The 15,989-nt window shown below is 38.8% G+C and overlaps 1 protein-coding gene and 2 non-coding genes across 4 annotated transcripts in view; all 3 read left to right on the top strand.

Moving 5' to 3' along the window:
* The first annotated feature begins 204 nt into the window (after nt 1-204).
* Nucleotides 205-15,989, top strand: part of SF3B3 (splicing factor 3b subunit 3) — a 47,639-nt gene continuing 31,854 nt past the window's right edge. Inside the window, exons 1-8 of one of the 2 annotated variants that reach the window (XM_059904855.1) lie at nt 205-317; nt 2,727-2,864; nt 5,080-5,406; nt 6,109-6,281; nt 7,291-7,432; nt 9,505-9,617; nt 11,782-11,919; nt 12,716-12,819. In XM_059904855.1, coding sequence (XP_059760838.1) covers nt 2,795-2,864; nt 5,080-5,406; nt 6,109-6,281; nt 7,291-7,432; nt 9,505-9,617; nt 11,782-11,919; nt 12,716-12,819 — 1,067 coding nt within the window. In that variant the 5' untranslated portion in view covers nt 205-317; nt 2,727-2,794. Of the gene's footprint in view, nt 429-2,726; nt 2,865-5,079; nt 5,407-6,108; nt 6,282-7,290; nt 7,433-9,504; nt 9,618-11,781; nt 11,920-12,715; nt 12,820-15,989 lie in introns of both variants that reach the window. The other variant, XM_059904856.1, reaches the window with a different exon arrangement.
* On the top strand, nt 5,700-5,779 carry LOC132354402 (small nucleolar RNA SNORD111). The gene has a single exon (XR_009499270.1). It is a non-coding gene; the product is annotated as a small nucleolar RNA SNORD111 (small nucleolar RNA).
* On the top strand, nt 11,440-11,530 carry LOC132354401 (small nucleolar RNA SNORD111). The gene has a single exon (XR_009499269.1). It is a non-coding gene; the product is annotated as a small nucleolar RNA SNORD111 (small nucleolar RNA).

Genomic DNA, 15,989 nt, shown 5'->3' with positions numbered 1-15,989 from the left:
TAGTTTTTTGTTTTTTTTTAAAAGTCTACTTTAAAAGGTCAATTCATTTCCTATTCTCCTGGAAAAAGTGACGGTCATAAAGTATATTTAAATAATTTTCAATGCTGTGTGGAAGCAAGACAGAAGCAGTAAAAAAAAAAAATTATATATACATTCTTCAGGCGCCGGTTGGGGACCTTTTTCCGTCGCGCGCCAACCGGAAGGTCCCTGGCTTAGGAGCTAATGGAGGACGCCGGCGGCTTGGCGTTGGCGGTTGTTTAGGGCTTGAAGGAAACTGAGGATCTGTCGGATATCTACGCCATCCTCCTGGCTGCAGGGTAAAGAGACAGCTCCCCGACCTCCCCGAGACCGGGGAGGCGGATAGCGGCCATGTAGGAGGGTGGGCCGAGCCTGTGGCAGGGGTTTCTGAGGCATCTTAGGCCCGAGAGGTACGGGAAAGGGAATGCTTGGGGCGGCTTTAGGGAATCGTCTCCCGTTTCCGTTCACAGTGTGGGAACCAGGCCTGGCTCAAAATAAGCTTTCTAGAAACTGCCTACCTTTTAGGCGCTGGGGGAGATGTGAGAAGGAGCAGGAGGGACGTCTTCTTCTGGAGAAAGTAAACGACACACGGGAGGGTGGGAAGATCGAGGGTGTTAAAAGTGTAAATAATGGAAACAGCCTTTGAAATCAAGACTTTTGTATTTGTATTTTGGCATTTGGGCGATTTGTTTCCTTCTCTGATCCTCATGCGGTGATGTTCTTTTGGCACATGGAGAGGGGTGGAGGGGGCAATCACAGGCTCATTTCCTAGTATTCACAGGCAGGAGATAGAAGTGGGGGAAATCAAAATTTACCAAGTTTGGGCCGTTACTGGTTCCTGGTATATTGTTCTTGGCTGGTCTGCTTCCAGATTGCAACTTCCTCCATTTCCCAAGATAACAATACTTGGGGAACCTGGATCCAACTAGGTTTGGGGAAAATGAATTCCAAAGATAGTAATGGATAGCATAGGCTGTAAAGCTTTTCCAGGTTTCAGAAGTGGCCTGTGGTTTCCTCTGTTGTTTTCTAAAAAATTCTTTATTTTTAACGTAATCAGTCCTGCAACACGGATCACATTAACAACATGGTAGGGCTTTCATTGTAAATTGTGTTGTTGATAACTGGAGATTTGAAATTATGTTTGCAATTTTATAGTAAGAGCAAGATGCAACAATAAATTATGTCTGAGAATCACATTCACTACTTTTCAATTAAGAGCAACTGCAACACATTCTCTGCCTATTTTTTACCCAGACTTTAAGCTGGGCACAACTTTCCCTGGAAATTTCCCAATGTCTAAGCCCTACTGGGTGTGTGTGTATCTGTGTCTCTGTGTCTGTATGTTTTTTCTATTTTTCTTCTTGTAGGTCATTTCTCACTCCCTTCTTGTTCCATCTCAAGGCTTTTTCCTTCTTTCCCTGTGATCCTAGAAGAACATTCCTTGGTTTCCTTGATGTTCCTTGGTTTCAAGTAGGAGAATGTATATCTCTCAGGACCTGTTTCCAGACTGAAGGATCTTTTCCTCTCTTAGGCACCCTGCTCTTGCCCAGCCCCAAAATGATTATTATTTATAAGGACATTTGCTCATAATTTTCTTTTCTCATTTAACAAAAGCAAACTCATACATTAATTACACAGTGATCACTTTGAATTTCTCAAGATCCCTTCCTTTTGGAATTGAAGAAAAATAGCTCAGTTTATTTTCCAGCAGTAACTGTGTATAGGTGTAGTTTTGGTAATTCTTTTATGGTAGAAGTGCATCAGTTTGCAGTCTTCAGTTCTGTCTGATGAGAAGAATCCTTTTCTGTGACCTTATACTCCTTTGGGGAGGCTTGCTCCTGAAGTGACAGTTCAGTTTAGAGATACAGTCATGCACATATGAATGGCCTATATATGAAAGATTTTCTTTGCAGCAGTGTTCATAATAGCAAGAGATTGGGAAGAAACTGAATGTTCATCAATAGGGTGTTGGCTAAATGAATTGTGATATACCCGTTCAATGGAATATTATGTAGTTGTAAAATAAAAATGAGAAAGCCTTTTGTTTGTTGCTATCTCAAAAGATAGGTAAAGTGATAAAAAATCAGTTGCACTATGATGTGAGTGTATGATATACAGTACCCAGCTTTTAGTTAAAAAGAGATAATAGACAGTATTAATATATATTTTTCTTTGTACATACAGAAAATATCTGGAAGGACACAATATAACTTGGTGAAATTGATTCCTCCAGGGAGGAAAAGTGGGTGGCTAGGGAATGGATGGAGTCAGCTTTTTGCTGTGCTTCTGAATTCTGAACCATGTGAAAGTAGAGCCTATTCAAATACAAGTAAATGTAGACCTACTTAGTTTCTATCACAATAGAGTCAAATAGACAGTGTTGGTTTAATGGTACAGATCCCAGCTCCCAGCGATTTTACTACTTGTTATGTGACCTCAGGCAGACAATTTAATTCCTTAGCTCAATTTTCTTATCTGTAAAATTAGTGTAATATTGAGTACTTCATAGGATTCTTGTGAGATTGAAACAGGGTGTATAGTAGCATAGTGCCTGGTATGTAGAAGGCACTCTTAATTATAAGTATGTTGTTCCTCAATAGGCCTTACTTTCCTGGTTCTGCTGTCTTCAGCCAGAAGTTCCCATACAGAAATGTCTGTTAAAATAACAGTTGCACAGCTGATATTCTTCTGCTTTTATGTGCCCTTAGCTTGCTTTGACTTGGTATAACCAAGGCCTGGATTGTGGAGTTCTGGGTGGCTCAGTGTTACTGCTACCATGTTCCTGTACAACTTGACCTTGCAGCGAGCCACTGGCATCAGCTTTGCCATTCATGGCAACTTCTCTGGTAAGTTTTTCTATTATTACCTTTCTGAGCTTAACATTTAAAAAAAATTTTTTTTGCCCGCATGACGCGGCTTGTGGGATCTTAGTTCCCTGACCAGGGATTGAACCTGTGCCACCAGTAGGGGAAGTGCGGAGTCCTAACCAATGGACTGCCAGGGAATTCCTAACGTTTTTAATATTACTAGTTTTATGCTTCAAATTGCTTTTTCAATATCAAACCTTTTTTCTAAAACAAATTATGAAAAAAATCTTTTAATCATTAGAGAATATTGTAATTTATGTGATGCTTTACAGTTTCTAAAGCACTTTGGAGTACTTGATCTTCCAAAGGACCTTTGGAAAATAAGGTGGCCTGATAAATGATGGCATTGAGCAAATGAGAATGGATTGAGGTGGGTAGGAGTGGCATATCAGATAGGATAGGAAGCCATTTAGGCATTAGATAGTGAGGATCTGTATTAGGGCAGTGAGGATAGAAAGAAAGAGAAAATATGAGTTTGCAACCTGGGTGGCAGAGAAAATGACAGTAACATTGATAGCAGGTTACTTGAGACCAGAGAGTGTGTTTGGGGAAGGAGGAACTTGGATATTTTAAACATTTAGTTTAAAGGTGATGACAACTCATCTGGGTGGAATTACATAGCAGGGAGAGATGGGGACAAGTTGACTGTTACGTATTTGGAGGTGTTGATTGCAGTTATGAAAGCAAGTGAGCTTTTTAGGAGTCAGTTTAGAAATAAACAGCATATATTAGATGGTAGCTTTGAAAGGTCTTTGAGATATTATAGCTAACAGCCCCAAAAGTTAATATGATTTCTTAGAACAATAGACTTAAAGATGGGCTAGAAAGAGCCTTTGATAATTTTTAATTTTACGAAGCAAAACATTATATGTTTTTTTTTGTTTTGTTTTTAAATTATTTATATTTGGCTGCGTTGGGTCTTCATTGCTGCACGTGGGCTTTCTCTAGTTGCGGCGAGCAGGGGCTACTTTTCGTTGAGGTGTGCGGGCTTCTCATTGCGGTGGCTTCTCTTATTGTGGAGCACGGGCTCTAGGTGTGCGGGCTTCAGTAGTTGTGGCACGCAGGCTTAGTTGCTCCGCGGCATGTGGGATCTTCTGGGACCAGGGCTTGAACCTGTGTCCCCTGCATTGGCAGGCAGATGCTTGACCACTGCGCCACCAGGGAAGTCCCCAAAACATTATATGTTAATGTCGTTTGTAGACGACTCCGAATTACGCAGATTGATGGCAAATCTCAGAAAAATAAAAAGGAAGTTTAAAAATAACTTGTGTGACCATTTTTGAAAAGTTCTTCTTTGATACTACTTTTGTTAGATGCTTTAAATTCTGGGAAAAGTACCTTTTTTTTTTGCCTTTAAATTTATTTAATTTATTTATTTATTTTTGGCTGCATTGGGTCTTTGTTGCTGCGTGCGGGCTTTCTCTAGTTGCGGTGAGCGGGGGCTACTCTTAGTTGTGGTGCGCGGGCTTCGCATTGTGGTGGCTTTTCTTGTTGCGAAGCATGGGCTCTAGGCGTGTAGGCTTCAGTAGTTGTGGCTCACGGGCTCAGTACTTGTGGCTTGTGGGCTCTAGAGCACAGGGTCAGTAGTTGTGGTGCACGGGCTTAGTTGCTCTGCGGCCTGTGGGATCTTCCCAGACAAGGGCTCGAACCTGTCCCCTGCACTGCATTGGCGGGCAGATTCTTAACCACTGTGTTACCAGGGAGGCCCAGGAAAAGTACCTTTTAAAGTAGAATAAATTAACTTAAAATACTAAGCCCCCAGCTCAGTTATATTTATCTTTTGTGGCTTTTTTTCTTTTTTTAAATTAATTTATTTTTTTGGCTGTGGCAGGTCTTAGTTGCGGCAGGCGGGATCTTTCGTTGCGGCCCGTGGGCTTCTCTCTGGTTGTGGTGTGTGGGCTTCAGAGCGCGTAGGCTCTGTAGTTGTGGCGTGTGGGCTCTGTAGCTTGCGGCACACAGGCTCTCTAGTTGAGGCACGCAAGCCCACTAGTTGTGGCGTGCGGGCTTAGTTGCCCTACAGCATGTGGGATCTTAGTTCCCTGACCGGGGATTGAACTCGTGTCCCCTGCATTGTAAGGGGGATTGTAAAGATTCTTTACCACTGGACCACCAGGGAAGTCCCTTTAGTGGAATTTTGATCCATTCAGGTTACTAGTTCTGATTGTTCATGATCTTTATTTTTCGTGTTTTTCAGGAACCAAACAACAGGAAATTGTTGTTTCCCGGGGAAAGATTTTGGAGCTGCTTCGCCCTGACCCCAACACCGGCAAAGTACACACTCTACTAACTGTGGAAGTATTTGGTGTCATCCGGTCACTCATGGCCTTTAGGTTGACAGGTGGCACAAAAGACTACATTGTGGTTGGCAGTGACTCAGGTCGGATTGTTATCCTGGAATACCAGCCATCTAAGAATATGTTTGAGAAAATTCACCAAGAAACCTTTGGCAAGAGTGGATGCCGCCGCATTGTTCCTGGCCAGTTCTTAGCTGTGGATCCCAAAGGGCGAGCTGTTATGATTAGTGAGTGACTTACTCTGTTGACTTTTTGACTCTTAAAGAAGCCCAGTTCAGGATAACAATGCTGTGATCTTGGTAGTGTGCCAGGAAATCACTCAGCTGGGTAAAGTTTGGATCATTTTGGATGTTTAAAGTTTAAAGTTGCTTTTCCTTTTAAAACAATGGGAGAAGTTTTAACACACCTTTTCTACTTCTTATCTAGTTGGAAATGGGTGTTTTTCCATTTCTTTAAGTGTAGCAAAAAGGCTGCACTGTAAGATTTTACATTATTAGACAATGAATATGGTTGCTTTCATCAGCCTGAAGTGATGATTCACATTCATGTCTCTTCTCTGATAAATATCTTGAAGAAAATTCTGTGTATCTGATCAGGCTTCCAGAGGGCAACCTTCTTTGACCAGTCACAAAATCATTAGATCTAATTCAGAGAATAAAGCTGGCAATTCTATGAATTATTGTTTAGTTTGTCATAAAAATTTTTGAAGAGTTAGTGGGATATTAAGATCCCTATTAGGAAGGAGGGGGTAAAATTATGCTCTTGTCTATTTTAATGATAGAGAGCAAAATCCTAAAGCATGCATACACTTGTAGAGTTAGTGCTGGCTATTAACGATCTTTCAGAAAATAATTGTGATGTGAATCTAGCTGTTCTGTAGCCTCTCGTTTCATTATCTGGAGTTTTCTATGTTTTGTCTCCTTCAACAGGTGCCATTGAGAAACAGAAATTGGTGTATATCTTGAACAGAGATGCTGCAGCCCGGCTTACCATTTCATCTCCACTGGAGGCCCACAAAGCGAACACTTTAGTATATCATGTGGTCGGAGTAGATGTGGGATTTGAAAATCCAATGTTTGCTTGTCTGGAAATGGATTATGAGGTAATGGCGGGGGGGTCTCAATCTCTCTACCCACCTTTTCCTTCCCCTCCCTTCTCCCCTTCTCCCTCCTTTGGGTTTCTTCCACTCACCTTGGTGCTTTCCTGAGATTGTTTTCTTCATTGTGCATTTCTTATATCTTACTTGCTCACAATTTTTTTTTTTCTATTCCAAATACCTTTCTGAAATACTTTGGAGTGTTTCAGATTTTACCTGATTTGAATAGTCTCCCTGTGGAAACGGTATTTATTGGGAAAAGCTCCCTGAAAAAGGAGGTGAAAGTGTATTTGGGATATTTTTTCACTGGGAGATAGTGAAAGATGGGGCATGCCATTCTTTTGCTTGAGAGGAAGGCAGTATTTTCTAGTAGAGCTAACCCTGGTCTCAGAAATAGAAAACCTGGGTTCTTGCTTCCACTCTGCCATTACTTAGTGTGAACTTTGGCAAACCATTTGGCATCTGTGGACCTTTGCTTCCTTGTTTGTGAAATGGAGGAATCCTGATGCCCTTTTCAGCTATGTTTGTTTGTTTGTTTAAATAATTTTTATTGGAGTACAGTTGATTTACAATGTTGTGTTAGTTTCAGGTGTACAGCAAAGTGAGTCAGTTATACATATACATATATCCACTCTTTTTTTTTTAAATTAATTAATTAATTTATTTATTTTTGGCTGTGTTGGGTCTTCGTTTCTGTGCGAGGGCTTTCTCCAGTTGCGGCGAGCGGGGGCCACTCTTCATCGCGGTGCGCGGGCCTCTCACTGCTGCTGCCTCTCCCGTTGCGGAGCACAGGCTCCAGACGCGCAGGCTCAGTAATTGTGGCTCACGGGCCCAGTTGCTCCGCGGCATGTGGGATCCCCCCAGACCAGGGCCCAAACCCGCGTCCCCTGCATTGGCAGGCAGACTCCCAACCACTGCGCCACCAGGGAAGCCCTATCCACTCTTTTTTACTTTCCAGTTTTAAAAGTTTGATTTTATGGTACTGATTAGTCTCTGTGCCACTGTTATTCTGTAGGAAGCAGACAATGATCCAACTGGGGAAGCAGCGGCTAATACCCAGCAGACACTTACTTTCTATGAGTTAGACCTTGGTTTAAATCATGTGGTCCGAAAATACAGTGAACCTTTGGAGGAACATGGAAACTTCCTTATTACAGGTACTTTTCTCTTAGAGCTGCTCTGTACCATTTTGCTTGGTCCATTTTATGTTCAAACTTAGCAGTGTTTGCTTAATATGATTTGGAAACTATAATCCATTTGTAGTAAACCTGAGTGCCTTGTCTATGTTTTGGCAAGGTTAGAAATTCATGTGGTGGTTAACTCTTATTCTCTAATGGGGGCAGGGAAGAAAAGAGAGCAGTCAGCTTGGAATATTGATTACTATTGGTTGCTCTGGTGTCTTGACTGTAGTCAATCTTTCACTCATTACAGAAATCAAAACATGGCTCTGTGAAAAGACAAATGTAACTGTTACCAAAATTGATCCAGGAAGAAATTAAGAACCTGAATAGACCAGCATTTGTTAAAGAAATTGGAGCAATAATCCAAAGTTTCTTTCTCTCAGAAGATTTAAGGTCGAGAATTTTCAGGGACCTTAAATTTCTCCAGAGATTAGAAAAAAGAATAAAAACTGTTGTACCACTTTATGAGCCTAATATAACATCAGTACCAAAACTAGAGAAGGATAGTAATAAGAAAAATTTGCAGGCTGGTTATACTTGTGACTATACGTGCAAAAATCTTAAATTTTAGCAAATCAGATCAACAGTGTTTTAGATGCACCAGAGCAAAGTATGATTTTTGTAGGAGCTCAAAGATGTTCACCATGAAGAATCAGTATTAGTTTAATTCATATTAAAAGACTAAAGGAGGGCAACTGTATTTGTGGTAATCTAAATTTCATCAGGCTTGAGTAAGACAATGATCCAGTCCTTTCTGTTTCAAGTCATTTGCACTTGAATTGATGTCTAAAGTGAAATATGTCAGTTGTTGGGGGAGGATTTTAGAGAAGAAAAGTACAAAACAGCACTTGTCTTTGAGCATTAAATCTTAGGAAGAGACTTCTTATATATTAAGCAGAAGAATTTTAGAAAATAGATTGTATTTAATTACTTGCTGTAATGTATTATTGTACTTCTCATTTATGAGGGTTTCATTCATTAAAACAAATTTTTACTGAGCCTCTACAATCAATATGTGCAAAATCAGTCTACTGGGCCCTGGGACTGCAGTGATGAAAAATTAGATGTGGTGTTTCCTTTTATGCAAGATTGAGCGTAGTGGTGAATATGTGATAGTAACAAAAAAATTGCCAGTGTGCCAGATGGTATGACAGCATGGAGGAAGGGTCCCTAACCTAGGGAAGGAAGGCAATGCGTCAGAGAAAGGTTTCAGAAGAAGTGCTCTCAGCTGAGAACTGAGTACTAGTTAGGAGTTAGCTAAGTGTAACGGGGGTGGAGGAGGAGTTTCTGTTATGGCCAAATGGAACAGAATGCACAAAAGCCCAAATGCAGGAAAAAACATGGTTCATTGAAAGAACTGAAAGCTCATTGTGATTGGATCATTGGCGGTAAAGGGATGGGGTAGAGGTGGGAGGTAGCTACTGAGGGATTTTTAAGCAGGAAAATAATGACATGTTAAAGGTGAACGTTTTTAAAAGATCACATGCTTACATTTTGGTAATGGAATGGAAGATAATAAACCAGGAGATTGGTCAGGAAGCTGTTTCACTAAACCAAGAGAGATTCGCAGCATGAGGACTGCTAAGGAGGTAGAATCAATAGGGCTGTGGGAGAGGGGAGAATTGAAGGATGACATCCTTGTTTCTGGTTTGGTCTGTTGGTCGATGGCAGTGTTCTCTAAGGTGGAGAACCCAGGAGGTGGTTTGGGAAGGAACTCTGCACTTGTTTATGAATACGTTCATTTTTAAGCTGCTATGGAATATCCACGTGAGAGTGTCCAGTAGGCAGTTGGATTATAGGTCTGAACCTAAGAACTGAGTTCTGGTCTTGGAGCTAAACATTTAGATGCATTATCAGAGATCTGGAGATTCCCCAAATGGTGCCCTATCCTTGTCTAGCATAACTATCAGGGAAAAGAAACATTGAATGTTTATCACCTTTAGGCACACTGTACCTTCAAGTTGTGCTGAAGGAGGGAAGGAATTGAAGGCTAAATTGTAATTCATGGTTATGTCAAATCATTGCTGAGTTTCATTTTCTCTTGACAGTTCCAGGGGGGTCAGATGGTCCAAGTGGAGTGCTGATTTGCTCTGAAAACTACATCACCTATAAGAACTTTGGTGACCAACCAGATATCCGCTGTCCAATTCCCAGGAGACGGGTAAGGTCTTTGTTTTCCATAAGAGAAAATATATTTGTGTTTGTGAAATGAACTTAATTTTTGTAATTACAGTGTGGTCTCTTAATTTATATGTTAATCAAGTTTTAGTTTCTTTGTAAATGTTGTTTTTAATAAAGCCAGTAAAATACCTTAGCAAAAGCAAAACAAAATCTTTGAGAAAGGGAGTTAAAAGTCAACACAATTCTATGTTGTACACCTGAAACTAGCGTAATACTGTAAGTCAATTGTACTTCAATTAAAAAAAAAAAAACAACACAGTTTTCATTCTCGAAGAACCTATGGAGATTATCAATTTGAAATTTCTGAAAGTTTCTAGTTTGAAGAATCCAGGTGTATTCATTGGAGATAAATTGTGTTTCATTCTCTCCCACCCCACCCCATTCCAACATACAGAAAAATCTAAAAGGAGAGAATGGTGAATTCCTGTATACCTTTCACTTAGATTCAACAATTAATACTGCTTTGCTACATTTGCCTTTTCTTTCTTATGTATCTACAAATTTTTTTAGGCAAAACCATTTGAAGATAGCTTGTATGACACTGCAAGAATTTCCTAAGATGTAGCTCCTAAGAAGGAGGAAATTTTCCTACACTATCAATATTGTGCCCAAGAAATTTACCATTTTGAGTAATACAGTTATCTTATGTACAGTTCTCTCATTGTCTCCCAAAGTTCACTTATATCTACCTTTAGTCTCCTTTAATTTACAATATTTTCTCTCACCTTTGCTTTTGTTTTTTTATGATACTGACATTTTTTTTTAAGAGTCTGGGTTAATTTTCTTGTAGTTTGTCCCCTAATCTTTTTCCTCATGATAGCATCCATGTTATATTTTTGATAGAATTATTACTTAGGTGCTGATATATATTTCTCATTACATTACATTAGGGGCACATGATGCTGATTTGGTTCATTATTGGTAATGCTAAATTGATCACCTACTACTTCTCTTTGTTGTAAAGGTACCTTTTCCTTTTTGTAATTGGTGTGGAAACTAGTGAACTCTGAGACTGTGTAAATACTCTCTTCCCCCAAATCTTTTCACACAGTGGTTTTCCTCTCAGTCAGTTACTACACTGGTGGTTGAAAATATTGCTTTATTGCTTTTAATTTTAAGTTTACTGTGGAAATCATTAAGCATACAATTGGGCCTCCATATCTGCAGGGTTCTCATGCATGGATATGGAGGGCTGACTATTCCTTGTACTACCCCATTTTATATAAGGGATTTGAGCATCTGTGGATTTTGGTATCTGTGGCGGCTCCTTGAACCAATCCCCTGCAGATATCAAGGGATGATTGTGTATATAATGAACTTCTGTGTACCCAGCTTCAGCAGTTATCAATAGCACATGGGTAATCTTATTTCATCTCTGCTTCCTCAATCTCTCCTCTCACCGCCTATTGTTTATCTTTTTAATATTAATTTATAGGTGCTGAGGTTAAATCTTTTAAGACTTAGTTTATCTAGTACATGGTATCTGAGTAAGATTCCATCAATTTTAGAATATCTGGTAAGATTAGCAAGTTAAATTCTTGGTAAGGAGTGATAAGTGATTCAGTTTAGTTGATCAGAAATTTATTAAGCACCTGACTGCCAGGTGCTGTACTTGGCTTTGGGGCTGCAAAGAAGTATAAAACATGTTTTGCCCTTGAACTTACTCTGAGAGAAATACAAAATGTTGGAAACATTAAAAAAGAAAACCAAAGTCCAGCCAAGGGGGAATGCCCTTTGGAAATCAGGGCTGATGATGATGCTTTGGATGGTATTGTCGTGAACATGTAACAGTCTTTTATTCACAGCCTGAAATGATGATTCTTTAAATTTCATGTCTCTTCTCTGACATTTTTCTCTGGAGGTAGTTCTTGCCTTATTGATCTGATTAGGCTGTAGAGTGGAATTGTGGCTTTTTTTTTTTTTTTAAACGTAAGCTTTATTATGTATTTATAGTAGACTAGAATTTTTGATTATTGCGTTTTAGTCTTGTGACTGGCAGGCTGCTCTGAGTCAGAGCTTGCATGGAGAGGCTCCAGATGCCTCTAGGCCTTGGATGGCCTGTATGATCCTTGTCGGTAAAGTGTTGAATTCCAGAAAAGGAGTACTCATTTCCAAGATGTTGGTTGTGTATTTGACTTTGCTAGAATGACCTGGATGACCCTGAAAGAGGAATGATTTTTGTCTGCTCTGCCACCCATAAGACCAAGTCAATGTTCTTCTTTTTGGCCCAAACTGAGCAGGGAGATATCTTTAAGATCACTTTGGAGACAGATGAAGATATGGTAAGTAGACCATGGAGGGAGGGAAAAAAATGAAAAAACCTATTTGTTGTGGTTAGTCTAGTTAATGAAACTTTCTACAGTTTCATCCTAATTTTAATATAATTAAGTAACCTTATTTTAAAAACTGATACGTGTGTGCATTTAAGGTTTACAGAGTGGTTTTATAAACCATTTGTTCATTACAACTACTCTCCGAGATAGAAAGGATAATTTACAAGTTAAAAAAATGGAAACAGAATGCCTTAAAAAGTGGTTGCCTAAGGTGTTAAAGCTTTTAAAGTTTGGAACTGGTACATGAATGTAGGTTTTCTCCCTCTGGTTAACAGATTTTTGGTCTGATCCCATATAATGTGAGAATGGGTAATGCCGTTTCTAGTGAATAACAAGAGAAAGCTCTCCATGTCTCCTGAAAACTGGTAATATACATGATCTGTTACTTTTTTCATCCCATGGAAGAGTGCTGAACACTGGGTGATTTCTTAGATACCTGTTTAGCTCAGGAGGTGGCAAGTTTTTTTTTGTAAAGGCCAGGTAGTGAACATTTCGGCTTTTGTGGGCCATGTGGTCCCTGTCTCAACTACTTAGCTCTGCCATTGTGGCACAAAAGCAGCCGTAAGCACCGTGTAAACTGCGTGGCTAGCCTGAGGGTTGTAGTTTGCTGACCGCTGGTTTGGATATGAAGGACAGTATTTTATTTGCTACTTTGTTTACTACACTATCTTATAATACTGGGCTATTTTCCATGGCGTGGCTTCACTTGCCTATACACTAGAATCTTTTTCTCTTTCCACTCCAGGTTACCGAGATCCGGCTCAAGTATTTTGATACTGTGCCTGTTGCTGCTGCCATGTGTGTGCTTAAAACAGGCTTCCTTTTCGTAGCATCAGAATTTGGAAACCAGTGAGTAATCCTTTTATTACCCCATTTCACCCTGGTTACTATAAAAGTTGGCAGGAGGGAGATGTAGTTTCAAGGCTGTGGAGCTTTTCCCAAGAATGTTTTAGTTTCTTCAGAACAAGTTTTGCTCTCTTTCCCCTTTTATATCTTTCTCTTGGTGACTTCCTCTACTTTAGTGGCTTCAATCAATACCTGTGGGTAGCTGCAAAAAAACAGTTTTAAAAGTGATCTCTCCTAAGCTTTTTGCTGGACATTTCATTGAATAAATATCTATTGAACTACTTAGTATTAAGTATATGTTCCACAGACACTTCACTTGTATAAATCTGAAGTTGAACCTCATCAGAACCCATAGCTTCCCAGCCACATCACCAACCCTTCCAACCTCACTTTTTTTTTTACATTCTTTTTTTTAATATTCTTTTCCATTATGGTTTATCATAGGATGTTGAATATAGTTCTGTGTGCTATGCAGTAAGACCTTGTTTATCCATTCTATATATAAAAGCCTACATCTGCTAACCCCAACCTCCTAATCCATCCCTCCCCCAACCCCTCCCCCTTGGCAACCACCAGTCTGTTCTCTATGTCTGTGATTCTGCTTCTGTTTCATAGATAGGTCCATTTGTGTAATATTTTAGCTTCCACATATAAGTGATGTCGTATGGTATTTGTCTTTCTCCTTCTCACTGACTTCACTTAGTATGATAATCTCTAGTTGCATCCATGTTGCTGCAAATGGCATTATTTTGTTCTTTTTTTTTTTTAAGTTTTTATTGGAGTATAGTTGCTTTACAATGTTGTGTTAGTTTCTGCTATACAGCAAACTGAATTAGCTATACATATACATCTATCCCCTCTTTTTTGGATTTCCTTCCCATTTAGGTCACCACAGAGCACTGAGTAGAGTTCCCTGTGCTCTACAGGTTCTCATTAATTATCTATTTTATACATAGTAGTGTATATATGTCAATCCCAATCTCCCAGTTCATCCTACCTCCCTTCCCCCCCAGTATCCATATGTCCGTTCTCTACATTTGTGTCTATTTCTGCTGTACAAATAAGTTCATCTGTTTCATTTTTCTAGATTCCACATGTAAGTGATATTATGCGATATTTTTCTCTTTCTGACTTCACTCTGCATGACAGTTTCTAGGTCTATCCACATCTCTGCAAATTGCAGAGTTTCGTTCCTTTTAATGGCTGAGTAATATTCCATTGTATATATGTACTGTATCTTCTTTAACCATTTTTCTGTCAATGGACATTTAGTTGGTTTCCATGTCTTGGCTATTGCCATTCTCAGTATTTCTGTTAATGTCTGATGGGGCAGTTCCAGCATCTTGAGTGTAAAGTCTCGATTTTGCTGTCCTCTACAACTTTCAGTTGAATGCCAAGTTGTTTTTACTTCTGTATCCCTTTTTTTTGGTGTTAGTCTGAACTAGTTCCCTAGTTTGCTTATTGCAGTTCATTGTCTTTCCTGTAAAACTTGGCCTTTATAGAGTCATCTCATTAAGCAGACAAGACACAACCCTGATGAAATCATTTCCCCATCCCGTGTTATAGTCTCTGATGGCTTTTCATTGACAAATGGCTTAAGTCTGAACTCTAGCCTTGAATTTAAGACCAGTATTGAAGACTCCAAATTGCTTATGAGATAAGCCGCCATGGTCTTGCTTTCTAGTTCAAGTTTTGCCAGTATCTGCTAAAGTGTGTGCAGATCACTTACCTAATGCTATTTCTTCGTAATGATAATGAAGGTGTTGTCTAGAATTCTGCAATTCTATTCCAATTTTGCCTTGTCTCCAGTTGTTCTCCCTTTCTTTAACATGCCTTTTACTCTTCCTCATTGACTATTCCAACGTCATTACTCCTTTTCCCAGTTTATATACCTCTTTTGATGCATTTTTCACATTTAGCCTGTCATTATGACTATTTTCATTCATTTCTAATTTTTTAGTTTTTTAACAAGGAATTTTCATTGTAGAAAAGTTAGGAAAGTTCATGTAAGCAAGTATGTCTCCTGTAATCCTTCCACCCAAAGATAACATTTTTTTTTGTGTAGCCTTCCTGTGTGTGTATATATTTAAATGTTTCTACGGAATTGCAACTATGCACTATATATTGTTTTGTAACCTGCTTTTTTTTTACAGTAGTAAATAATAAATATTTTTCTTTACCAATATGTACAGATCTTTAACATTCGTTTTTTGTTAGCACCTTTTCTCTCCCCCACTTTTTTGTGGTAAAATACATATAACAAAATTTCCCATTTTAACCATTTTTAAATGTTCAATTTGGTGGCATTAATTACATTTACAGTGTTGTATAACCATTACTGCCATTTTTCCAAACTTTTTTATCACTCCAGACAGAAACTCTGTACCCATTACGGAATAACTCCCCATTCCCCTTTCCTCCAGCGTCTGGTAACCTAGGTGGAATCATATAACATTTGTGCTTTTCTGTCTGGCTCATTTTACTTAGCATAATATTTTCAGAGTTCATATGTAGTAGCATGTATCAGCACTTTATTCTTTTTATCTCTGAATAATAATGCATTGTATGTATGTATGTACCACATTTTGTTTATTTACCTGTTAATGGACACTTGGGTTCTTTCCACCTTTTTGGTATTGTGAATAATGCAGCATTGGACATTGATGTGCAAATACCTGTTTTAGTCTGTGTTTTAAATTATTTCGGGTATGTACCCAAGAGTGGAATTTCTGGGTCATACCGTAATTCTCTTTAACTTCTTGTGGAACTGCTAAACTTTTTTATAGCTGCTGCACCATTTTCCATTTCTAATGTATGAGGGTTTTTGTGGGTGTTTCATACAAATGCCAAACACTAATAAGTACTTTTTGTTGTAAGCATCTAGTAAATGTTGACTACTCCCATTCTTGTTATTTTACTCTGATAATGTAGAAAGTTTTGGAAAATGAATAAAAGAGCAAATAAATAATGAAAATCACCCATAATCCTAGTATTCCAGAATAGTTACTTTTTAACATTGTATCTGCTTACAGTGTTTTTACTTTCTTGTATTTATATGTAGTTTTATTTTAGAGAACTGCATCAGTCTATAAAAAACTATTAGTCTACTATTTCAAATACGCAGTATATCCTAAAAATCTTTCCATGTCAATAAGTCTGTATTTTTCACTTAA

This window comes from Balaenoptera ricei, chromosome 19, assembly GCF_028023285.1.
Source record: "Balaenoptera ricei isolate mBalRic1 chromosome 19, mBalRic1.hap2, whole genome shotgun sequence".
Lineage (NCBI taxonomy): Eukaryota > Metazoa > Chordata > Mammalia > Artiodactyla > Balaenopteridae > Balaenoptera > Balaenoptera ricei.
Note: the sequence above shows the minus strand (reverse complement) of the source record. Positions and strands in the feature narration are given on the sequence as shown.